This window comes from Xyrauchen texanus, chromosome 43 (genome assembly GCF_025860055.1).
Source record: "Xyrauchen texanus isolate HMW12.3.18 chromosome 43, RBS_HiC_50CHRs, whole genome shotgun sequence".
In the NCBI taxonomy this organism is placed as follows: domain Eukaryota; kingdom Metazoa; phylum Chordata; class Actinopteri; order Cypriniformes; family Catostomidae; genus Xyrauchen; species Xyrauchen texanus.
In genome coordinates, this window is record NC_068318.1 from 29044198 (window position 1) to 29069625 (window position 25428).

General features: G+C 39.2%; 1 protein-coding gene across 2 annotated transcripts; it reads left to right on the forward strand.

Moving 5' to 3' along the window:
* The first annotated feature begins 761 nt into the window (after positions 1-761).
* LOC127635916 (metal transporter CNNM4-like) lies at positions 762-22846 on the forward strand. Of its 2 annotated transcripts, XM_052116214.1 has the most exons (8): positions 762-2139; positions 5321-5464; positions 7902-8036; positions 8170-8339; positions 13101-13197; positions 17415-17504; positions 20827-20996; positions 22289-22846. In XM_052116214.1, exons 1-8 carry the CDS (start codon positions 762-764, stop codon positions 22706-22708), a joined length of 2604 nt encoding a protein of 867 aa, XP_051972174.1. In that variant the 3' UTR covers positions 22709-22846. The 2 variants fall into 2 exon arrangements, with proteins under 2 accessions (XP_051972174.1, XP_051972175.1); XM_052116215.1 differs by lacking the exon at positions 17415-17504 and having other exon boundaries at positions 781-2139; positions 13101-13201; positions 20810-20996.
* Positions 22847-25428: the final 2582 nt, after the last annotated feature.

The following is a 25428-nucleotide window of genomic DNA, read 5'->3' on the forward strand; positions in this document are numbered from 1 at the left end:
GAATGAACCAACAGAGCTGAAATATTCTCCTAAAAATATTTACGTGTGTTCTGCAGAAGAAAGTCATACACACATCTGGGATGGCATGAGGGTGAGTAAATCACGAGAGAATATCATTTTTGGGAGAACTATTCCTTTAAGAATAATGACAAACTCATTACTGTAATGAGAATTGAGGGGGCAAGTGCAATGCAAAAAAAAAAAAAAAAACTTCACTGGCTTAATTTTCTTTATGCTAAATATACATTTTAATTTGGGGGTAAAATATGACCGAAAGATGTTTTTGTGAGAGTCACCCTGACAGTAAGGCACACAGAGCTTGCGCATGTGCGTTTACATAACACCACCAGCACTCCACCTCGAGCAAGAAAAGGCAAAGACGGTAAAAAACATTATTGCTAACCGCAAACCTGTAAGAAGTATATGTCTGTATTACGACAAATGGACTTGCTGCCAAATAATCATAATATTACTACGTGTATATATATATTATTATTAATATTATTATTATATGTATACTCAAACGAGATATTTCGTAAATAAGAACACTTTAGAGCGGAGTTATTTTGTTCAATGGCATAATTTTTATTTAAACGTTATTAATTGCCACGCGAAACGGTGCACCTGACAATCTCGCGTTGGGCATTGCGGAATTTTGCCTTATGCAAATGAGGGGCGGTGCCCCGCATGTGGCAGCGATGACGTGACGTCAGGTCCAGCCTTGCGGAGAGAGAGCAAGCGAGCGAGCTAGCGCAGCAAACATGGCGACGGAGCGGAGCGGACAGGGGTGCCTTCTAACTTTCATCGTCTTCCTCTGGAGCTCTGTCGGCGGGCGAACAGAGACGCCGAGACCCGGCTCGAGCAGTCAGATCCTGGGCATGCGGCTGGAGAGGAGCGAGAAGCCGGCAAGCACGACGGAGGACGGGCTCATTCAGGTAACGGAGGAGAGCAGCTTGTTGCTCCGGTTTTATGGGGTACATCTGAGCCCGGACGCAGCATCCCACATCAGGTTCACGGAGGACGTGGATACGGGTGACAGTGATGCAGTAAACAGGACTTGTGAGGATTTCACCAAAGACTTCAGCATCAGCAGTTATATGAATGTGAGCAGCAGAGGCACATCAGGGTTGGTGAGTGTGCATATAAAGGCACTGCGTAAAAGTGAACGAGAAAAGACCTACAGCCTCTGTGTCAGGCAGGGTTTGGATGATAAATGGGTTATTTTGGGTGATAATGATGGTAGGTTGATAGTTGTGGAGGAGAAAGCTTCTCTTCTTCCCCTTTGGCTTCAGATGATACTGGTGTCATGTTTACTGATGTTGTCAGGCATGTTCAGTGGACTCAACCTGGGGCTCATGGCTTTGGACCCAATGGAGCTTCGCATTGTGCAAAGTTGTGGCACCAATAAGGAGAAGAAGTATGCGCGTAAAATTGAACCCATTCGGAGCAAGGGCAACTATTTGCTTTGCTCTTTATTGCTTGGAAATGTTTTGGTGAACACTACGTTGACAATCCTACTAGATGATTTGATTGGGTCTGGCTTGGGTGCCGTGGTGGCATCAACGGTTGGCATTGTCATATTTGGTGAAATTGTGCCACAAGCGCTTTGCTCTCGCCACGGTTTGGCCGTGGGCGCCAACACCATTGTATTAACCAAGTTCTTCATGATGCTTACATTTCCATTGTCCTTTCCAATCAGCAAGCTCCTGGACTGTGTCCTTGGGCAGGAGATTGGCACCGTGTACAACCGTGAGAAGTTGGTGGAGATGCTGAAAGTCACCGAGCCCTACAACGACCTGGTCAAGGAAGAGATGAACATCATACAAGGTGCTTTAGAACTTAGAACCAAAACGGTTGAGGACGTAATGACGCCTCTGAGGAACTGCTTCATGATTCACATCGATGCGGTGCTGGACTTCAACACCATGACTGAGATCATGGAAAGTGGCTACACGAGGATACCCGTGTACGACGCAGAACGCTCCAACATCGTAGACGTACTGTATGTTAAGGACTTAGCCTTCGTTGACCCAGATGACTGCACGACACTCAAAACGGTCACCAAGTTCTACAACCACCCGGTTCATTTTGTCTTCCATGACACCAAGTTGGATGCCATGCTGGAGGAGTTTAAGAAAGGTTAGTGATGCCTTTGATTATGTGACATTGTGGTGTTTTATGTATAATCTAGTGGATGCATCAAACCTAACTTCAGCAGATGTCTTTAAAAAAATAGTTCGCCCAAAAATATCATCCCAAATGAAGATTTTTAGGAGAATATTTCGCTCTGTTGGTCCTCACAATGTGAGAACTTTGAAGCTCCAAAAAGCACAAAAAAAAACTGTATAAAAGTAATCATACGACTTCAGTGGTCTAATCCATGTCTTCAGAAGCGATATGATAGGTGTGGGTGAGAAACTGATCAATATTTAAGTCCTTTTTTACTATAAATCTCCACCTTTGACCAGCCCTGACCAGTAGGTGGCGATATGCATGAAGAATGTGCCAAAAAACAAAAGAAGAATGTGAAAGTGGAGATTTATAGTAAAAACCGACTTAAATTTTGATCTGTTTCTCACCCACACTTATTAGATCATTTCAGAAGACGTGGATTTAACAAACGGAGACTTGTGGATTCATTTGATGTGCTTTTTGGAGCTTCAAAGTTTTGGTCACCATTCACTTGCATTGTATGGATCAACAGAGCTGAAATATTCTTGTAGAAATCTTTGTTTGTGTTCTGCAGTAGAAAGAAAGTCATAGACATCTGGGATGGCACAAGGGTGAGGAAATCATGAGAGAACTAACATTTTTGGGTGAAAAAATTCATTAAAAAAAATATATATATATATATTTTTTAAAACCTGTACAGCACATTAACCTAACCATAACTTCATGGGCCCCCAGAGGTCCACAGACCCCGGGTAAAAACCCTGACATTACAGCAAAGATCTTGCTGTGTTAAAAGATTGTACTGGTTTTTTTCTCCATGCACAGTTGTTTTTGTCCTCCCATTGATTATGATGGGTGCTCATTCTCCCCCCTAGTAGCTGAATCAATAACAATATGCCCCTCGTATCAGGTTACAATACATTTGAAGCTCTTGTCTGGAAATGGCAGAGGAAGTACATGCAGCCATAAGCACCTGTCACATCATCCGGTCCACCAATCAAATGTTAGCCGAGATTTTGCCTTCTCACTATGATGTTTTAACAGCACAAATGTCCCACACACTTTTACCATCAACTCACCGGAAACATTTAAGCAATGTGCATATTTGATTAAAGATATTTATTTTATTCACAGTAAGGTCCAGCAGTTGTAAGTCACTGAGGAAAATGTTTCTAATCTGCATTTTTTCTAATTTAATACAAAATGTTTAATTGCAAATTCAGTCTGAGTGAAAAATGTAAAAATGCATAAAATACTTTTTGATAACTCCTTTTGTAAAAGTTTGTTACGTTTGACTAGTTACCAGGGTTAGAAATAAAGGGGGGCTCAGGGCAAAGTGCCAATGAAAGTCACAAACATGCCCCAGAAATTCAAACATGCAAAAAATACCCCATGATGAATTCCTTTATTTAGGCATACTTTAAAATGTAAAGCACAAATTGATGGTGATTGAATTTATGGGTAAGAGGCATTTCTCAATCTAGTTATTCATAATAAATGTTTTTTATGTTAATTGATTACATTTAAAAGTATTTAACATAAAGTGTTGAGACCTCTTTTTTTGGTTAAAATAAATGTGCCCTTTAAAGGTATAAAATGCCCCTGAAAATCAAAACCAGGTGGCAAATATTGCCTGTTGATGGAAAAGTTCATTTCTGACCCTGCAAGCGACACTTCACTTTACATCATGAAGTTCCTTTGGTTTAAATGTATGAAAATTCGAAAACTTCCTGCTTATTTCAAAAAGAGAAAAACAACAACAACAACTTCCAGAACTTATTGACATGATAATTGTACTGGTGTGGTGTAGTGGTCTAAACCACATAACTGGTAAACTGGTAATCAGAAGGTTGTAGGTTTGATCCCCACAGCCACCACCATTGTGTCCTTGAGCAAGGCACTTAACTCCAGGTTGCTCCGGGGGGATTGTCCCTGTAATAAGTGCTCTGTAAGTCGCTTTGGATAAAAGCGTCTGCCAAATGCATACATGTACATGTAAATGATAATTATGCTGGTACAGTTTAGTACAAACCATGTTAAAACAAATTCATTACAAAATGCAGATCAATCGTACCAGATGTGTGTGGAACCAGAAATCCGCCCTAGAGTCCTGTGGCATAGTATTGATTTGTTAGAATATAAATGTGTTTTGTGGACGGGTTTTTTTAGCGATTGACATTTTAAGTCACTCCGCCATCTTTTTATTTGTACCAATCAATGCAACACTGCAAAGATGCCACAGCAGGTCAAAACCGATTGGACTTGCATGTATTGGACAACTTTAGACAATACATTTGGCATCATTTGATGATACATCCATTCAAGCGCTTAATGCAATCTTCAAATGTGTTTTGATATTTGTTTAAAGTAAGCTCCACTGAGATATGCATGTATGTAAACATGTTTAGGAGTATGTAAATAAGTAAATGTGCATGATTGCAGAGCGCTGGCCCCACATGAGCTCTTGAGTATCTCAGCAAAAATACATGAAAGATCAGCCCTCAAGCACTTTCTGTACAACAAAGGCTTGATCATGCACTATGAATCCCTCTAAGGACAGTTTATGAGACTGACATCCCCTGTCCCTGCATTCATTATTGCACAGATGGATTATTATACAGTTTTAGTCTGAGAGATCTGCTTTTTTAAGTGGCATGCCGTGAAAGTCTGTGTGTACCATCCTATGCATTTCTTTCTTGTTCTAATCTTATCCCCAGACATCTTCGTCATTTCCCCGTGTTAAGCTCTTAGCTCTAAGTTTAGTAGCACTTCTGCTCTTCTCTCTTGGCACCAAACATGAAACTCTGATTGTCCAGTATTGCTTAAATAATTGTGATTGATCCAGCCCCTTTGACAGTAATAAGAGCAAAATAATTAATGCTGCATAACTGCCCCTGTAGTCATTATCAAACTCATTTATATGCATGTCCATGCAGTGCTTCAATCTGAATATGTTTTGAATTATGTTACACCCACTCAATGAGCATCTTTGTCAAGTTTCAACTATTTGTTAAATAACTATTAAATAGCCATTGAGTATTTAATTACAACGTTTAGTAAATTGTGTACTCTATTTTTCTTAGAGCTGAATGTGTGTAAAATCTGAGCTGCTCTGTTGAGTTTGTGACTCAGGTGTTTCTGTCCACAGGTAAATCCCACCTGGCAATCGTTCAGAAGGTAAATAATGAAGGAGAAGGAGATCCGTTCTATGAGGTTCTGGGGCTGGTCACGCTGGAAGATGTTATTGAGGAGATCATCAAATCTGAGATCCTAGACGAGTCTGATCTCTATAGTACGTTCACAATAATTTTCTTACTTTGCTGTGTGATTCTGTCAAGGTAATTTTCTCGCTTTATCGTCTCGTTTTTCTCAAGAGAGTTATCTCGCTTTGTCGTCTCTGTTTGTCAAGAGAATTATCTCGCTTTGTCGTCTCTGGTTTGTCAAGAGAATTATCTCGCTTTGTCGTCTCTGGTTTGTCAAGAGAATTATCTCGCTTTGTTGTCTCTGTTTGTCAAGAGAATTATCTCGCTTTGTCATCTCGTTTTTGTCAAGAGAATAATCTCGCTTTGTTGTCTCGTTTTTGGCAAGAGAATTATCTCGCTTTGTCATCTCGTTTTTGTCAAGAGAATAATCTCGCTTTGTTGTCTCGTTTTTGGCAAGAGAATTATCTCGCTTTGTTGTCTCGTTTTTGGCAAGAGAATTATCTCGCTTTGTTGTCTCGTTTTTGGCAAGAGAATTATCTCACTTTGTTGTCTCGTTTTTGGCAAGAGAATTATCTCACTTTGTTGTCTCGTTTTTGGCAAGAGAATTATCTCGCTTTGTTGTCTCGTTTTTGGCAAGAGAATGATCTCGCTTTGTCGTCTCTGGTTGTCAAGAGAATTATCTCGCTTTGTCGTCTCGTTTTTGGCAAGAGAATTATCTCGCTTTGTCGTCTCGTTTTTGGCAAGAGAATTATCTTGCTTTGTCGTCTCGTTTTTGGCAAGAGAATTATCTCGCTTTGTCGTCTTGGTTTGTCAAGAGAATTATCTCGCTTTGTCGTCTCTGTTTGTCGAGAATTATCTCGCTTTGTCGTCTTGGTTTGTCAAGAGAATTATCTCGCTTTGTCGTCTCTGTTTGTCGAGAATTATCTCGCTTTGTCATCTTGGTTTGTCAAGAGAATTATCTCGCTTTGTCGTCTTGGTTTGTCAAGAGAATTATCTCGCTTTGTCGTCTCGTTTTTGTCAAGAGAATTATCTCGCTTTGTCGTCTTGGTTTGTCAAGAGAATTATCTCGCTTTGTCGTCTTGGTTTGTCAAGAGAATTATCTCGCTTTGTCATCTTGGTTTGTCAAGAGAATTATCTCGCTTTGTCATCTTGGTTTGTCAAGAGAATTATCTCGCTTTGTCGTCTTGGTTTGTCAAGAGAATAATCTCGCTTTGTCGTCTCTGTTTGTCAAGAGAATTATCTCGCTTTGTCGTCTCGTTTTTGTCAAGAGAATTATCTCGCTTTGTCGTCTCGTTTTTGTCAAGAGAATTATCTCGCTTTGTCGTCTTGGTTTGTCAAGAGAATTATCTCGCTTTGTCATCTTGGTTTGTCAAGAGAATAATCTCGCTTTGTCGTCTCGTTTTTGTCAAGAGAATTATCTCGCTTTGTCGTCTCGTTTTTGTCAAGAGAATTATCTCGCTTTGTCGTCTCGTTTTTGTCAAGAGAATTATCTCGCTTTGTCGTTGTCATTACTCGCTGTGCTTGTTTGTCAAGAGAATTATCTCGCTTTGTCGTCTCGTTTTTGTCAAGAGAATTATCTCGCTTTGTCGTCTTGGTTTGTCAAGAGAATAATCTCGCTTTGTCGTCTCGTTTTTGTCAAGAGAATTATCTCGCTTTGTCGTCTCTGTTTGTCAAGAGAATAATCTCGCTTTGTCGTCTCGTTTTTGTCAAGAGAATTATGTCGCTTTGTCGTCTCGTTTTGTCAAGAGAATTATCTCGCTTTGTCGTCTGTGTTTGTCAAGAGAATTATCTCGCTTTGTCGTCTCGGTTTGTCAAGAGAATTATCTCGCTTTGTCGTCTCGGTGTGTCAAGAGAATTATCTCGCTTTGTCGTCTCGGTTTTGTCAAGAGAATTATCTCGCTTTGTCGTCTCGTTTTTGGCAAGAGAATTATCTCGCTTTGTCATCTCGTTTTTGGCAAGAGAATTATTTCGTTGTCGTCTCGTTTTTTTCAAGAGAATTATCTCGATTTGTCGTCTCGTTTTGTCAAGAGAATTATCTCGCTTTGTCGTCTCGTTTTTGGCAAGAGAATTATTTCGTTGTTGTCTCGTTTTTGGCAAGAGAATTATTTCGTTGTTGTCTCGTTTTTTTTCAAGAGAATTATCTCGCTTTGTCGTCTCGTTTTGGTCAAGAGAATTATCTCGCTATATCGTCTAGTTTCATTAAGTTAATTTTCTTTATCTCGTTTTATTAAGATCATTTTCTTTGTTGTCTCTGTTTAAGTCTGCATTTATAATGATTTTACAGCAGTAACAATAGCTGGCATAACTGGTATTTTGGTCAAAACCATGGTTACCATTGTAATTGTTTGTGAGGGTATAACCCTCAAACGTATTGTCATTGAAGAAATAAATGTTTCTTTAATTCAATTTGTAGCAATAGTAATTTTTGGCCAAGTAACAGTTACAAGCAGCATTTCAAACAACACTGCCCCTTCTAAATTGATTAATTGATGTATGTATGTATTTGTGAATGTATTTTTCTTCTAGCTGACAATCGTAACAGAAAGAAAGTGGATCCCAACAAGAACAAGAGGGACTTCTCTGCTTTTAAACATGAGAGGGAATCCAAGGTGAAGATCTCTCCTCAGCTAATGCTTGTTGCACACCGATTCCTCGCCACAGGTGAGCTGTTGTGTCCATGATGGACAGATTATCACCTTACTCTCCAACCTTCCTCCTCTATTTATTTCAACGGCAGTGTCTATTGCAAATCACAGCCGCCGTTGTGTTTTTATTGTTACCCATCTCTCTTTAGAGGTGAGTGTCTTCAGTCCACTCCAGATCTCAGATAAGGTGCTTCTGCGAATCCTCAAACATCCAGATGTCATTCAGGATGTAAAGTTCAATGAGAACAACAAGCACGCACAACAGCACTACTTGTATCAGCGTGGAAAACCTGTCGACTATTTCGTCCTAATCCTTCAGGTGGGTGAAACTGAATGCTAAACTGATCATTAGGTTTGCAGAATTTCTAATGCCAAATCAACTACTGATTATGAAATATTATGACATCTTTAAGAAATAAACTACAATCTTTTGCACATGTCTTGTACATTGAGCCCTTGAAAGTGTGGATGGTTTGAGAGAACTAAAGAAGGTTATAAAGTCATAAGTTCCCCAGAGCTGCTGCCATGTGATTCAGCCGATTACATGGAACCTCTGACTGGTTTGACCTCTCATATCGCTCCAGGCATGTCAGTCATACACAGATTTCGCTCTCTGACTGTCATTGGCCTGTATTTTGCGTGTCTGTTTTGTGCTGTTTTGTATGTGGTGGCTCTTTGGAGCCCCTCCACTGGTCGGTCGACGTCAGAAGCTGGTCTGTGACCTCACTGTAAGGTTTAGTTAGAGAGGCCCAGCTTTATCGGACAAGCCTGACCTTCACTAATTGATCCGTCTTGCATAAGAACGGGATCCTGTGTATTACAGCTCTAATCCCGCCTAATTTCTGCCAGCTCACAAGACACACACAAATACACACACATACAATCGTACACACAACCAATCAAAGCCGTGCACTGTCCATCCCCTTATTCGAGAAACCATCCAATTAGCGGGGAGATTGATGTAAACTGTCTTGACTGTCCCTGCTACAGCAAGCAGATAATACATATATAGATATAGACTCATGTGAACTCGTACTGTACAGCAGGGATCAACATAACAGAATGACCTTTTCACCTCTGCATACTTTCCATTCATCTCGACAGATATCAACACCACAGCTTAGTTTAGCTAAAACAGTGGCTTAAAAGGATAGTTCAGCCAAAATGATGTCATTATTTAGCCACCCTCATGTTGTTCTGAACCCGTAAGACTTTCTGTCTTCAGTGGAACACAAAAGGAGATGTTAGGCAAAATGTTAGCACAGTCACAGGCCCGATTCCATATCAAAATCACTGAGGGTGCTTCTAAAAATAGTGGGGGTGCTCTGTATATAGTGGATATTGTAATTGTATCGCAAAATGCTGCGCCTGCAGATTAGGACATACTGATTTGCAAAATCATGCACGTTTTTAAGTTTTGATGTAGCATTTTTGTGTTTGCTGGGATTCAAGGAAATCTGCTTGCCAGTTTACAGGATTAGTCTTACATATTCAATTGAGCAGGGGTGTGCGATTATTTTGGTACAGGGGCCACATAATCAGGCTGTTAAGTAGAAAATTAAAAGTTCTGCATAGTTGTGTCTTTTAAGCCCAGAAGTAGTCATGCACTCAATGAATGATGCACAATGTTCTGAAGTGTATACAGACTGATGGGACCATTCTGCGATTGCTTTAATCATGGTAAATGGTCTGCACTTATATAGCGGCTTTTTTAAACATTGTGTCTCATTCACCCATTCACACACTCACACTCCAATGATGGCAGAGCTGCAACTCTTCCATTGGAAGCAACTTGGGGTTCAGTGTCTTGCCCAAGGATGCACTTTGGCATGTGGAGTCATGTGGGCTGGGAATCAAACCGCCAAAACTTTTTTTAATGTGGTGATGGCGGCGTAGTGGGCTACAGTACATAACTGTTAATCAGAAGGTTGCTGGTTCGATCCCCACAGCCACCACCATTGTGTTCTTGAGCAAGGCACTTAACTCCAGGTTGCTCCAGGGGATTGTCCCTGTAATAAGGGTACTGTAAGTCACTTTGGATAAAAGCGGTTGCCAAATGCATAAATGTAATGTTGGTCGCAAAGTGGACAAAGTTGTTTTATTCTCAAAACATTATCAACCTGTTTACATGCTCATGGGTCATGTTGTGGGTCTCGTCAATGGTTTGATTGGCATCCCATTCAGCACACAACTGAATAAAACAGGCTGCATGACACTGATAAATGATTACCGCCAGAGTAACATTCGCATACATGTGTGAGGCACTTCAGCATTTTACAAATAACACAAAGAACAAACATTTTCCTCTCTCGCTTGGTTTTGCTCATGTGTCTTGGCACTAAACAGCACACGCAGCCTCACGAATGGACACGGAGTGGCTGCATCACACTTTTCTTTGAGCAGAATATTGCACTATTGAGCACTACGTTTTTTTCTAAAGAGGAGAAAGTGCACGTAATTGCATGCCTGATTGCCAGATTGCATAAATTAAGTATATTATTTCCAATTTGTGCAAGTATAAATCTCTGATTGGGGTGTTGCATCTATTATCTGGCAACCCTGAGCATAGTAATAGCTTGTGGATGCGCGATAGGGCCTAAAGCCAGATAAATGAAAGATCTAATAAAAAAATACGTTCATGATAAATCAACCTGCGGGCAGTAGTTTGCCCTGGTCTGCAATTGAAGGTGGCAATTGAATTGATTCGTTCAAGCACCGCTTAAGAACCGGGCCTGCTCAGTCACCATTCATTGATTGCATGACAAAAATAAAACATGCAATGGAAGTGAATGGTGACTGAGGCTAACATTCTGCCTAACACCTGCTTTTGTCTTCCATGGATGAGAGGAAGTCATGGATTGACAGAATTGGCATTATCTGATTAACTGTCCCTTTAAGATTGAAGATGGCCAAGATGGAACGAGCCATGCTGGGTCATGGCACTGTTACTCACAGGCCACGGCAGATCAGTAAATCACATCCTGGATTTGCGCACTGCTCTGCGGGGGGTCAGCTAGGACAAGGTTAAACCTTTCAGAGCCTCTGTGTGTTTGTTTATCACCCCCAGCACAATGTCGTATGAAGAACAAACGCCATGTGTCAGAGCGTTACGTCACACTGGCCGTAAACCATATGTCTGCTTATCTTCTTCAGCTCATTTACATCAACAACATCTGCTGATTTCCAGAGTGAATCTGTCTGGAATCAAATAAAATTTCAAAAGGAGATGTTTGCACAATAGCATTTATGAAACAAAATTATTTTAAATGTGCTTGCTTTGTATGAAGTTATCTATATAAAGACTTTGTGGCATCAAATTGTGGGACACTATATTATTATTTATTTTTTTTATAATTTATTTAGCTTGTTTATGATTTACTTTCAAGAGTGAAACTGTCTCTAATTGAGTTTAAATAAGATTTCAAAATTAGTTGGTTGTACAAATGCATTTATTAAACATTTTTTTCTAAATGTGCTGGTTTTGAATGCAGTTCAGTGCTTTACAAAGACTCTGTGTGATATCAAATAAGCGATATAGACATTTTGGATGATGCTAATAGCAGAAAATTGTTTATGGATGATCAACTAAGTCAATGCTATTTGCATTTGGCAACTTTGGGAGCGTTCTCATTTAGAATCCCCCCCTTCCTTCAACACGCCCCCAAAGTTGTTGTCAGGTCGGGGAGGCTAACATGGGGGGGGGGGGTCTAAATGAGAACGCTCCCAAAGTTGCCAAAACCCATAACCCCAAACCCACTGCCACCCTGCCGCCACAAGATGACGCCCTGGCCGACTGCCCATGTCGCCCATGCATAAATCCGCCACTGATTTAAAGGTTGTATTTGTTATGTACATTTGTTAATGCATTAGATTTAATAAATGTACAATATATTTCAAGGGCATTTGATGTGTTAGCCCCCAACCCCACGGTCAACAACATTGGGCTGCGTTGAAGCGAACAAGCTAGAACCGCTACTGCTTATTGTTAACCGTTACGAATAGTTTAAACTCATCCCTCAGTTTTTAAAAACAAAATAATAGAAGTTAGTGGAGCAATACAGCGAATATTACTCAGAAAACGACATTTTATAATGTACAGTAGAAAAGATGGGTAAAGTTTAGTACTTTTGAAATCTGGCAGAAAAAGTTTTGAATTATTTGAATAGGATACTACAGTATATTTGACATTTATGAAAGTAAAGATTTGGTTAGAGGTGTTTTTTTAGTAATTGTTTTCTGCTTTGATCGACAAAAGAACACTCCGTCTCGATCAGCAGGTACTTTTGCCTCATTTGTTTTGGCTCTGATTTGCTGGCACACATCAGAAGGCAGTAAAGTGTTGGCGAGAGTGTTGTTTGTGTTTGTCGTGGCTGCCTGAATATAGATAGCAGAGGAGAGCCAGATCGAGTGACCGGATCTGTGTCATGCAATCCGATCTACACAGATCTGGTTACGTTTTTTGAGAATGACAGGAAAAGGTGAATCACCGTTGGGGCGGAATATCTGGCAAATATGATGTCAGAGACTTTGGAAAGGATTCGCATGTGCTCACGGAAGCACCTTGATGTACTGCTCATGCACAGCTCTGGTTTTACAATGCTAAAAGTAATGAGCTCATGTTCCTTGTGCAAGTTTTGGTCGGATTTTGTGTCATTCAGTCTTTAATAATGCATAGACATTTGGTTCTTTTTCAAGGAACCCAGTGAAGACCTTCAAAATAAGAGCGTTTGGCTTTAAACGTTTTAACACTGTTCCATTATTTAAGAACAGCTCCGTGCTTTGGGTTTTAGTATCTCAAATGACAGCACAGAAACAAAAAGATCCTATGAAAGCTACAAAAGAAAATGTGTTTTTGTCAATACTGATGGGAAGCGCTCAAGCTGTCTTTTGTTGCGATTGGTTTCCTCAGGTGAACACAACTTCTGTTAGCAAACATTTGAGGTCACTGAAACGTTATTTGAAAGCGCTGTTACAATGTTCCTAATGTAATGAAAAAATGAAGCTGTTCTTGCTCTAGACAAGTTCTAGATCATTTCACAACGTACAAGTACAAGCTTACAAACGCTCCTCTGTCCCTCAGGGTCGAGTGGAAGTAGAGGCCGGAAATGAGAATATGAAGTTTGAAACGGGCCCTTTTTCTTATTACGGAGTCATGGCTCTAACTTCTCAATCGCTGGGTGAGTATTTGACCTTATTTAAAGGAATAAAAGGATTTCAAAGAAAAGTTCACATTAATTTGAGAATTCTCTCATCATTTACTCATCCTTATGCCATTTCCATCTAGTAGGACTTTCTCAAAGACAATTTCATTGACGTATGATGTGTTTATGTCCTTGCAATGCAAGTCAACAGGCTCTGAAAAGCAAAACAAGGCAGCTTAGAAGTATCCCAGTGGTTTAATCCATGTCTTCTGAAGCAATATGATCGGTTTTGAGTGAGAACAGACCAAAATATAACACATTTTTCACTGTATGTCTTGCCATTGCAGTCTGCTGGAAGCAATCATGAATTAAAGCTCGATTATACTTCCTAGCACTGACTTTATGTCCTATTTGGAGCTTGGAAATGTTGCTCCCCATTGACTTGCATTATATGATTTTATTCATATCATATCTCAATCAAAATATTTTTGTGTTCTGCAGAGCTAAGAAAGTCATATGAGTTTGAGATGTCATTAAGGTGATTAAATGATGAGAGAATGATCAGTTTTGGTGAACTATTCCTTTAAAATTTGAAACAAACCCGATTTAAAAAGTAAATTTTATGTGATTTCCTTTGATTTGCTGTTGAATGTCCTTTTATAAAATAAACTGTGCATTACACTACAATTTTATCTTTCTAATTCAGTATTTTTGTCTTGTTTTCCAGTGAAAGTATTTCAACATTCTTAATACAAAATAAATTTACTTGAGAAAATTTTAAAAATATATGTTCAGCCGTGGCCAAAAGTATTGGCAGTGACATACATTTTGTGTTTTGCTGTTTCAGTATTTGTAGATTATTTTTTCACATGTTTCTATGGTATACTGGTAAACAATGATAAGCATTTCATGAGTTTTAAAGGCTTTTATTGGCAAAAACACTCAATATATGCAAAGAGTCAATATTTACAGTGTTGACCCTTGTTCTTCATAACCTCTGTAATTCACTCTGGCATGCTGGATATCAGCTTCTGGGCCAAATCCTGACTGATGGTGATCCATTCTTGCCTTATTAGTGCTCGGAGTTGATCACAATTTGTGGGCTTCTGCTTGTCCACTCGCCTTTTGAGGATTGACCAAAGGTTCTCTATGGGATTAAGATCCGGGGAGTTGCCTAACCACGGATCCAAAATTTCAATGTAATGATCTCCGAGCCACTTCATTATCACTCTTGCCTTGTGACATGGTGATCCATCATGCTGGAAAATGCACGGATCATCACCAAATTGCTCCTGGATCGTTGGGAGAAGTTGCTCTTGCAGGACATTTTGATACCATTCTTTATTCATGGCAGTGTTTTTGGGCAGAATTGTGAGAGAAATCACTCCCTTGGATGAAAAGCAACCCCACACATGGATGGTCTCAGGATGCTTCACTGTTGGCACGACACAGGACTTATGGTAGCGTTCACCTTTTTTTCTCCGGACTATCGATTTTCCAGATGTCCCAAACAGTTGGAAGGGGGCTTCATCAGAGAAAATATCTTTGCACTAGTCTTCTGCTGTCCAATCCTTGTACTTCCTGCAGAATTTCAGTCTGTCCTTGATGTTTTTCTTGGAGAGAATTGGCTTCTTTGCTGCCCTTCTTGACACCAGGCCTTTGTCCAAAATTTTTCGCCTCACTGTTCTTGCAGATGCCCTCACACCAACCGGCTGCCAATATTGAGCTCTGCCCTGGTGGTGACACGATTCCGTAGCTGACTCCTCAAGAGGAGACGGTCCTGGCGCTTGCTGGACAGTCTGGGATGTCCTGAAACCTTCTTCACTGCTGTTGAACCTCTCTCCTTGAAGTTCTTGATGATCTGGTAAATGGTTCTTTCGGGTGCAATATTCTTTGCAGCAATTTCCTTGCATGTGAGGCCATTTTGATGCAAAGCAATAATGGCTGCACATCTTTCTTTAGAGGTAAACATTGCAAACAAGAACACAATGATTGAAAGCACTTCTTCCCTCCTTTTATAGCATCAGTCTGCTCTTATAATCCAATCAGAATGATAGAGTGATTTCTGACTATTACTCGTTCACACTTTCCCAGGTGCTGCTGATATGATTAGTGAAATGATGTTGGCTGGTCATTTTGTGCCAGGGTCAAAAAACAGTTAAATTTGGGTTTTTGTGATAAAGTAAATGTTTTTGGCCAATGAAGCTTTTTGCAATTATTTAAAATGCATTAATCACTCCGCACAATATTCTAGAAACAATGTGAATCAACACCACAACAACTGAAGCAGAAAACTTTGTGAAACACAAAATGTATGTCACTGAAAATACTTTTGGCCACGGCTGTAATCTTTACTAAAATATAATTTAAAAGTTTTATTAATTGAATTTTGTTAAAGATGGAATTTAATGTTTCATGTCCATTGGCATATGTACGATAACCGATTAATCGACCGATAGTTTTTAAAATCGATTTACACAATGTCAAAACTTTTTCTTATTCTTTCTTTACAATGACGGACACAGTCAAAACTAAAAAATTAGTAATATCCCCGATTCAGTGTATTTATCAATCAAAATCTTACTAATAACTAGAAGAAAAAAATGGTGCATAACGTGGGACTTTTAAGTATTAACAAGCCTGAAATAGACCAGGACTATATTTAGAAATTAAAAAATTATGAAAAAAACGATCGTAAATTTTCAGCATAGATTTTTGCAGATAACGATAGTTTCAATAAGCAACTATTGGCACCGATTAATCGGTAAAACCGATATATCGGTCTACCTCTAGATAAGATATTATTCTGAAAAGGACTTTTGAAGTGTAAATGTCTTTCTATAATTAAGAATAATAATCATTAATTAAGAATAAATACATCAGTTTCTGAATGCTGTTTGAGGTTGATTTATGGCTAATATTATGCATATATCTGTTGAGGTATTTGCTGCACAGTCATAGTGTAAGTGATGGAACCTGTCAGCAATGGGTTTTTTTAGAATTGTCCAAGCACAGACTCGAGCTCTTTGTCATGATCTGTCATTGTAAGATTAGTCGGTGCTGTTATGTAATAGGGGAATTTATGAGACACATTTGACTGCAGGGACATCTGCTGGCCGAGTTGCGTCATGATGCTGTCTGATTGTGTTCCTTCACCTCCAGCTGTGCCGCAGTCTGTCAGCGTGTCAGATGTCACCTTCATGTGCATAGTTTGTGTCTGAATGTGTGCCTATGTATGCTTTGAGAAACACTGCATACAAGTCAAATGTCACTTTAATGGTCATGTGTTCCATTGGCATTGTTTTTAATAATAAGATAGTTCACCCAAACTCTGTCATTGTTTATTCGCCCTCATGTCATTCCAAACCCATATGATTTTCTTTCTTTTATGAAACGCATAATAATTTTTGAAGAATCTTTACACGGCTCTATTGCTTATGACAGTTCATGGTGATCACGTCTGTCAAGCTCCAAGAAGGTAATAAAACCACCTAAAATGCGCCAAAAAATAGTCTAAATTCATGCTATATCTTTGTGTGAGGAACAAACCTTAAAGAGAATTTTTATGAATCTTCTTCTTTCGGCTGCTCCCACTAGGGGTCGCCACAACGGACCATATTTGACTTGGCACAGGTTTTACTCCGGATGCCCTTCCTGACACAAGCCCCTGTGGCGGGGGGATTCTCGCTCACACCTACGGGTCAATTTAGAGTCTCCAGTTCACTTAACCTGCATGTTTTTGGACTTGTGGGGGAAACTGGAGCATTGTAGTGGGAATTGGGCATTTCAAAATTAGGAGCAAAAGGGGATAGAAAAAGAAATGGATGAACGAGTGAAATAATTTTTTTTTTTCATCATTATGCCACAAATGCTGTCGATTGAGCTTAACTTGTAATGAACCCCGAATATTCCTTTTAAATATATGCATGAGTTGTCTGAACTGTGTTTAAAGTGTTTTTCTTTTCTAACTTTTTGGGAGCTTGACAGATTTGAAATGTCACTGCATGAACAAGAGCTCTTAAAAATACTCCTTTTGTGTTTCATGGATAACAAAACAGCGTATGGGTTTGGAACAAAATGAGGGTGAGTAAATAATGACAGAATTTTCTCTTTTGAGTGAACTACTCCTTTAATTGACCTCAAAAGTTCAACTTTGGGAGCCCTTCCCTTTTAAGTCAATAATTTTTAGCTGTTTCTGGAGGATGTGTGACATTTTTAAAGAGATTATCTGTCTTTCTGCTCTGGCCCCCCAGCTGTCACCCCCCCTCTCTCTCCTACCGTGATGTCGCCTCGTCCGCAGCGACTTTCGCTTAAGAGGTTTTCTCTGTTCACTCGCTTTCCAGGTAAAGTCCCTACATGTTGGATGCTAACCCGGGGGCCATAGGGGGAGCAAGTTTAACAAAACAAATGACCTTTTAACCTGCCATTAACCACGGTCCAGCAAGTTCACATTTTGAATAAGCACATTTTTGTGTTCATTTAGTGATTAGTGAGAGGCGTTTTTTGCTTTTCTTTTAAACCGTAGTGAGCTGCCTAGTAGGGCTGAGTAAAAATATAGATTTTCTGATTAAAGGAATATTCCCGATTGAAAAGTAAAAATCTGGGTTATAGTGAGGCACTTACAATGGAGGTGAATGGGGACAATTTTTGAACGTTAAAGTACTCACCGTTTCAAAGGTTTAGCCACAAGACAAAAACAATATGTCTGTTAACATGATTTTAATGTGATTTAAATCACTTGCTGTGTAAAGTTACACTGATCATCCACAACATTAAAACCACCTGCCTAATATTGTGTAGGTCCCTCTTGTGCCTCTCATAACAGCACTCGGAGATGATATTCTACACACCACAATTGTAAAGAGCGGTTATCTGAGTTACCATAGACTTTACATAGACAAATTATAAGCTTCATATTTCTGCCTTTAACCCCTTCAAAAATCGGCCCCATCAATGTAACCCCGGTTTTTTTCTTTTCTTTTCTTTCTTTTTTTTAAAGAAAAGGAAGGACATGTTTTTTTGTGGTAATCAACATTATGCCACAAATGCTGTCGATTGAGCTTAACTTCGATTGAACCCGGAATATTCCTTTAATCGTGATCTTCGTCATAGTTTGGGCTATTTAACAGCATTGGTCTTGAGCTAGAAGGTGTGCTTATATCTGGATGTCTGCCATACGCCACTGCTAATTTAACTTTTGCTAATATATTGTCCATATGCTTGCACGTTTAAATGTGCATTTGAATTACTGTATTTGAATAAAACATACTGCTTTACCCTTTAACCAGCTTGTACACAGCTGGACATGTTAATTAGCTGATAATGATGTAATGTTGTTAAATGGAAGCTTCCTGGACTAGTTGGTGCTAGCATTGACCTCTTCAGAGAGCTCCTCCTCTTTAACCCCTAACACATTCACCCTGCTGCCCGCGTCACAACGTTTCCATCACACGCCTGACCTCATGCAACTGAACACAACATTCACACGACCCTGAAATCTTCTGTGTTGCCTTAGTATCAGACGGTACCAGCCAATGTGCTCTGCTTCTGCCCTGAGTATCTGTCTGCTATGATTGTGATGTCATAATGATGAGTCATGCTGAAGTGCTGTTGATCGGATAACGGAACGCCATCGTGAACCAGTCGGAGTTTGAATGTCTTAATGTTTGAAGTCCAAAACGCAATATGTGTGGGTTCCAGATGGTTCTTCATATATCCAGTTTGAAACCTCTGTATTAGATCTGTCATCTAATGTGACCACAGTCTGATTTAAATCATACCTTTTCTGATTGTCTAACAAACGCAGACTATACAGAGACGGGTGTGATAATGTAGACTAATATAGTCGGATACTAAGGCAATCTTCTGATATCATCAAAAGTCTTTGATATTGCTAATATGATTGTTTTAGTCAGCAAGACCTCTCCTAAATTCTTTCAGAACTGACAGTCGCAGGGACATTTTTAAGAAGAGGGTTTCATTCCACCTATACTGAGAGTGAATGAAGCAACGTTACAATCCTAGAACAAATTTTGTAATCAACAAAGCCGTTTGCCGTATAGAAAACCTGTTTATTAGGCTTGCTTAAAGAACGCCGTTTCCCATGAACATTTAACTTAAGGCAGGACTATCTTACCTCTGCTGGCAAATATAGAAGTTAAGGGAAATTGGGTGTTTTCGTATCAGTGGCCATGTAATTCAAATCAATGGGACTTTTTTGTGCTCCAATTATTTGTCTGTTTCTGTCAGCGTTCATTTTTATCTGTTGTTGTTGCAGTAAAATGTGTTAGAAGTCCCTGAGAGTGCTGCAGGTAGATTGTAACTACACCTCTAGATGGCACTAGTGTATTCAAATTACAGTCAGAGCACAGACCGATCTCATGAGTTGGGTGGCAACATTATGTTTTAGAGATTTCATGTCCATTGGCACATGTACATACTAATACAGTAATGCTCTGTAGGATACTATACTGCTATCTGTCTCTGCTACTGATCTAAAATCATACGCAAATGCATGCTTTTGAAGTCCACAATGACCATCCAATCATTTGCAATAATTGTTCCATTCATATGCCATTGTTTTGTTTATTGTTGTCTCTTTCCCCATCTCATTGGTTTTATTTCAGTGGTGTTTTAAGCCACGAATGGTGTGATTTAATTCTTTTACCGTATGAGTGTATTGGATTTGTTTGATTTTAATTTCAACATTTGCACATGTACATTTCTTTAGCCTAATTATAAGATTTATGCATTTCAATTTCAAAACTAACTTCCTTTAAATTGAATCGTTTAATCTTAATCAAAATTAAATAAATAAAACTTGAATAAACTTAAGTTGTATTCGTTTAATTTTGTTGAAGATTACAGCGAGTATTGACGCTGACTACCACCGCTGGAGTCGCGAGTTTGAATCCTGGGCGTGCTGAGTGACTCCAGCCAGGTCTCCTAAGCAACCAAATTGGCCCAGTTGCTAGGGAGGATAGAGTCACATGGGGTAACCTCCTCGTGGTCATGATTAGTGGTTAGGTAAGTTGTGTGTGGATCGCGGAGAATAACATGAGTCTCCACATGCTGTGAGTCTCCACGGTGTTGTGCACAATGAGTCACGTGATAAGATGCGCTGATTGACTGTCTCAGAAGCGGAGGCAACTGAGACTTGTCCTCCGCCATCCGGATTGAGGGGAGTAACCGCACCAAATTGGGGAGAAAAATGGGAGGGAAAATTGAAATTGAAATGCTTAAATCTTACAAGTATTATATGAGTGTGTGTAAATGCCTTTCTTTGATGTTTCATTCAGTATCTCTGGTGTGTGTGGGCGGGTTTGGGTGGTTTACGAGGACATTTATTAGGTCACAAACTGGTAATTACAAGGGTGTTATGTTATAAATGTGGTTTATGAGGACATTTCTAGTGTCCGCATTATTCAAATCATTTAAAAAATAAATAAAAATAAAAAATTGGTAGGGTTATAGAATAGTTTGAGAATAAAATCATTATGTCTATGGAGAGTGTTGGTCTATAGTAATTATCATTTGCTTTATATAGAAACTATATATGTCTGTAGTATGTCCCCATTTAGATTGCTTAGTAACCGTGTGTGTGGGCTGGTGTGTGTATGCAGGCGTGTCGCGGCATGAACTAACATAGTTTTCTGTACATTCCAGAGTTTCGATCACCATCACATATGAGCGGTTTGAATCGCTCGGCGTCTCTGAGCTGCACAGAGAGAGTTGAGTCTATGTCTATCAGTGGCAGTAACAGTCAGCTCAGCCCGTCTTCACAGTACACCCCTGATTTTAATGTGAGGGCCCTCACTGACCTACAGTACGTGAAGGTAAGTTAACACTACAGTTCAATAAATCTCCATCTCAACATTACTAATAGTCTAATATCTCAGACAGACCCATTCATTGGACAATATTTGCCATTGTAGAATTATTGGCATATAAATGGGACTGCATGGCCAAAATAATGTAGTAACTCCCCCTTGGGTTAGTTCAAAATATACCCACATTCTTGTTTAGGGAATATTGTCTGCATTTCTCATTTAATTCAGCTATTTTTATTATTTTTATTTATGTGCCATCATTAAATTTAATTATGTTTTATATTATCTCTGCATTGTATCGGCCATTAAGCACTAAAAAAAGAGATACGCCTATTGTTAACCACAACTGTTTTTTTATGTTTATAGATCTCAACCTTTAAAGAAATATTCTAGTTTCCATACACAATAAGCTCAATTGACAGCATTTAGGGCATAATGTTGATTTACCAAAAAAAATTATTTCGACTCGTCCCTCCTTTTCTTTAAAAAAGCAAAAATCAGGGGCCTGGGTAGCTCAGCGAGTATTGACGCTGACTACCACCCCTGGAGTCGTGAGTTTGAATCCAGGGTGTGCTGAGTGACTCCAGCCAGGTGTCCAAAGCAACCAAATTGGCCCGGTTGCTAGGGAGGCTGGAGTCACATGGGGTAACCTCATCGTGGTCACCATAATGTGGTTCTCGCTCTCGGTGGGGCGCGTGGTGAGTCGTGCATGGTGAGTTGTGCTCCACAAGCGCTATATTTCCGCGGTAACACACTCAGCAAGCCAAGTGATAAGATGCGCGGGTTGACGTTACGCGGAGGTAACTGAGATTTGTCCTCCGCCACCCGGATTGAGGCGAGTCACTACGCCACCACGAGGACTTGGAGCGCATTGGCAATTGGGCATTCCAAATTGGGTAGAAAAAGGGGAGTAAAACAATTTTGACAGTATGTCCTAGACACGTGGAAAGTCGTCTACAGTATTAGGCAGATTACTTCTGAATTGTAATCTGGAACTGATTACAAATTACATGACTAAAATTTATGTTAGTAATGTAATCTAATCCGATTGCTTTTGGAATACTTTTTGATTACTTCTGACCTTATTGTTGTTTATTTGATGTTGCTTAAATGTGTTAAAGAAAACGTACTTAATGGATCAAAATATGAGAACTGATACGATGTGTATGTGCGTGTGTTTTACTCGCTATTTGTACCTAAACTTTTAGGGCAAACTTTAATGAAATTTGATGTGTGCTTTCAGCTTGTCCTGGTGGCCATGTGTTATCTGTATTTATGTATTTTCTTTTATTTTTCAGGTCTCTCGCTCACAGTACCAAAACGGACTTCTGGCGTCTAAGCTGGACAGCACCCCACAGTCCCCTGAAAGCAGCCATATGCGACTGGATCCCGCTCCCCTGCCACCTTCCACTCCACCCATCACCTCCATTGGAAACCACACCACAGCGCCAGCGGCCTTAAAAGAGAACAGACCCGATGAGACCACCACGCTGCTCAATGACAAGAACAGCCTCCCCACACGCCGCCCCAGCCACAACCACCCTCAGAATCAGTCGCACCTGAACACCAACGTCAACTCTAACTCTAGCCCTAACAATCACCCAAAACCTCATCATCCCCACGGCAACAGCAGTCCAACGTCACTCCCCAACCCCCATCCGAACGCTAACGTCCATACAATCTCACGCACACACGCTCACACTGAGAGCACCATTTGACGAAACTAATCTGGGGCCCTGTCGCACAGAGCTCCAGATTTGACCAAATGAAATTGCGCGCGCGCACACACACGCACATCAACGCACAAACATGTATGAAGTTGAACATGTTGATGTGCTGGCATGGACCCTTTCTCAGTCCTTTTTTTTTTTAAATTTCAGTTCCAGCTAGAAACTACAGTTAATATGGTAAAAAAAAAAGATCGCCTGACTTCTTGATTCAAGAGGGCGAATGTTTGTGGGAAAGAACTCCAAAACACTCAACAGGATGTGAACTGTTGTTTCGGTTCCTCTCATAATCGATTTGCAAAATGAATATGCGTGTTTTAAAGGACTAGTTCACCCAAAAATTACAATTCTGTCATCATCTACTCAACCTCATGCCATTCCATATGACTTTCTATCTTCCGTGGAACACAGAAGGTACATTTTTGAGGAATATCATGGACACTCTCTTCCATTTATAGAACATGAATGGGAACTGGGGCAGTCAAGCTCCGAAAGCACTATAAAATAGCATTAAAGTAGTTCATATGACTTGCCCGCTATATTCAAAGTGTTCTAAAGCCATACGATAGCTTTCTGTGTTGGAACATTCAAATATTTTGGTGAAATCTTGCCCTCCGCTGTAGCTCTCAAACCAGAATTCTGCTATTAGCTGCAGCGCATCAGATTTGACATCAAACGTTATGGTTTTTTGCTTGTCTCATGATGAAAAGTTGATGTCAAACTTGAATTGATAAAGCAACATTTTATTTGAGTGCCAGAGGGCAAGATTTTCAGTGAATAACGACTTTAATTTCAGTCTTTTTATCGTCCAAGCTATTGAATCGATCAGTCTAAATGGTAGAAAAAAAATTACACTTGGACTGTCAAAAGTGACCGCCATAGGAAATTAATGGGAAACACTATAAATCAGAGATTTATTTTTCATTATATATTCATAAAATGAAAAAAAAAAATAGCCACAAAGCAACAAAAAAAAAACACACACAGACATGAAGGGGTGAGACTAACAAACATCAAGAGTGCAAAACACACACACTTGCACACACAAAAAAACTGAACTGGTCAGACTATAAAACAGAACTTTTTTTTTTATTTTTTATTTTTTTATTTGTCAAACAAATCAATCAGCCACAATGCAGAACACACACCCACCAAAATGAATTATGAGACCATAACACATCTACAATGCTGAACGCACACACATTCATCTCGTTTCAAAAAGGGATAAAGTAGGTTATTACTTTTTATTCTACTAATTTCAGGTATGCAAAAACTGGAAAAAAATTTTACCTCAAACAAAATGCTTAACTTTCATCATCATCTCTTCAACTAGGGATGAATAAGTAGCTCTCTGCAGCCATCTAGTGTTTATACTTGTAATTTCATCCTTTTTTTTTTTTTTTTTTTTTTTGTTTTTTAATGGACAGCACATTATGAGTCGATTCTTGAGACTTTAAGCTCTCAAAAATGTTATAATTTATGAGGATTGGTTTTTGAGGTATTTGAGAAAATATTCATTAAAAAATTGAAATTAGTAAATAAAAAATAATAATAAGGTCTAAATACCCTAAATGCACAAATTTAGTGCTTTTACATGATTTAATTTAGATTTGTTACATTTCTTTCATAGCAATTAAAATAAATTACACATTTATAGTTTCCAGTCACTTTTGCCGGAAACAACTGGAATGTGATTCAACGATGAACGGTGCATAAGGGTTAAAAAATGTATCTTTTGTGTTCCACGGAAGAAAAAAGTCATTTGGAATGACTTACGGGTGAGTAAATAATGACAGATTTGTTTAAGAGCTGCATTGTTTTTGGTGCTGGACGAGATCTCACTGTGATTTTAGGAGCTGCGGGTTCAGCTGGTGGTCAAGGTGTTCTTGAAAAGTTATGTTGACTGTGTTTTCACTCAGACCTGTTTGTCTGCTATTGCATGGTAGCCACTTAGACATGTATTCATGTAGATACTCATCTCTCAAAGCTTTTTGTAAAGTGTGTACTTTGCATTCGACAAATAGCAGCGCCTTTTGCAAAACCGGGGTGGTTTTAAAGGCATTATACAACATTTCATCAGTATAAAACACATTTATTGTAAGTTATGTACCTGTTATGTCTCTGACCCTAAAGACTAAGTTTGTATGCCGTTGTCTTTAGTTTAGGGGATTTTTGGGACATTAAGAGCACTTTGAGGCTCAATTCAAAAGCCATGGGAACTCCATGGACTCGGTAACGTTTGTGTGGAACTAACCTTTTATCACAAACTATATTCCTTTCAAAGAGAGAGTTCTGATCTAGATTGCCTGCTGTATATTGTAGTTCTATATGATTGTATGAAGGCTTTCTTTTGAAGATGAAAACATCAAGCCAAGGTTATTTTGGTGAATTTTGCTACATGACGTAGCTTCATGTGTTGAAATTGTAGCTCTACGTGACAACCATGAAGGGAAACTCTTTGTAAATATAGTTTGGAGACAGGAAATTTGCTGAAGCAGAAATGGTTTGGAGAACTTTTATGAGGATTGAGCAATGACCATTGCAAAATCCCAAACCACAGACATTTTATATGAAATACAGTATATAATATAAATGATTGAAATATATATTCAAAAAATATCATGTTTATTTTTGTCAAAATATGCATATGTATTTGATCTACAGTCATCATTTTGCATGCTTAGATTTTATTTATTCTATTTTGACAATAT

Coding starts and splice junctions, on each gene's coding strand:
- LOC127635916 (XM_052116214.1), top strand. CDS start 762: ATGGCGACGGAGCGGAGCGGACAGGGGTGCCTTCTAACTTTCATCGTC. Junction 8,037..8,169: donor ACACCGATTCCTCGCCACAG/GTGAGCTGTTGT, acceptor ATCTCTCTTTAG/AGGTGAGTGTCTTCAGTCCA. Junction 17,505..20,826: donor TCTGTTCACTCGCTTTCCAG/GTAAAGTCCCTA, acceptor TGTACATTCCAG/AGTTTCGATCACCATCACAT.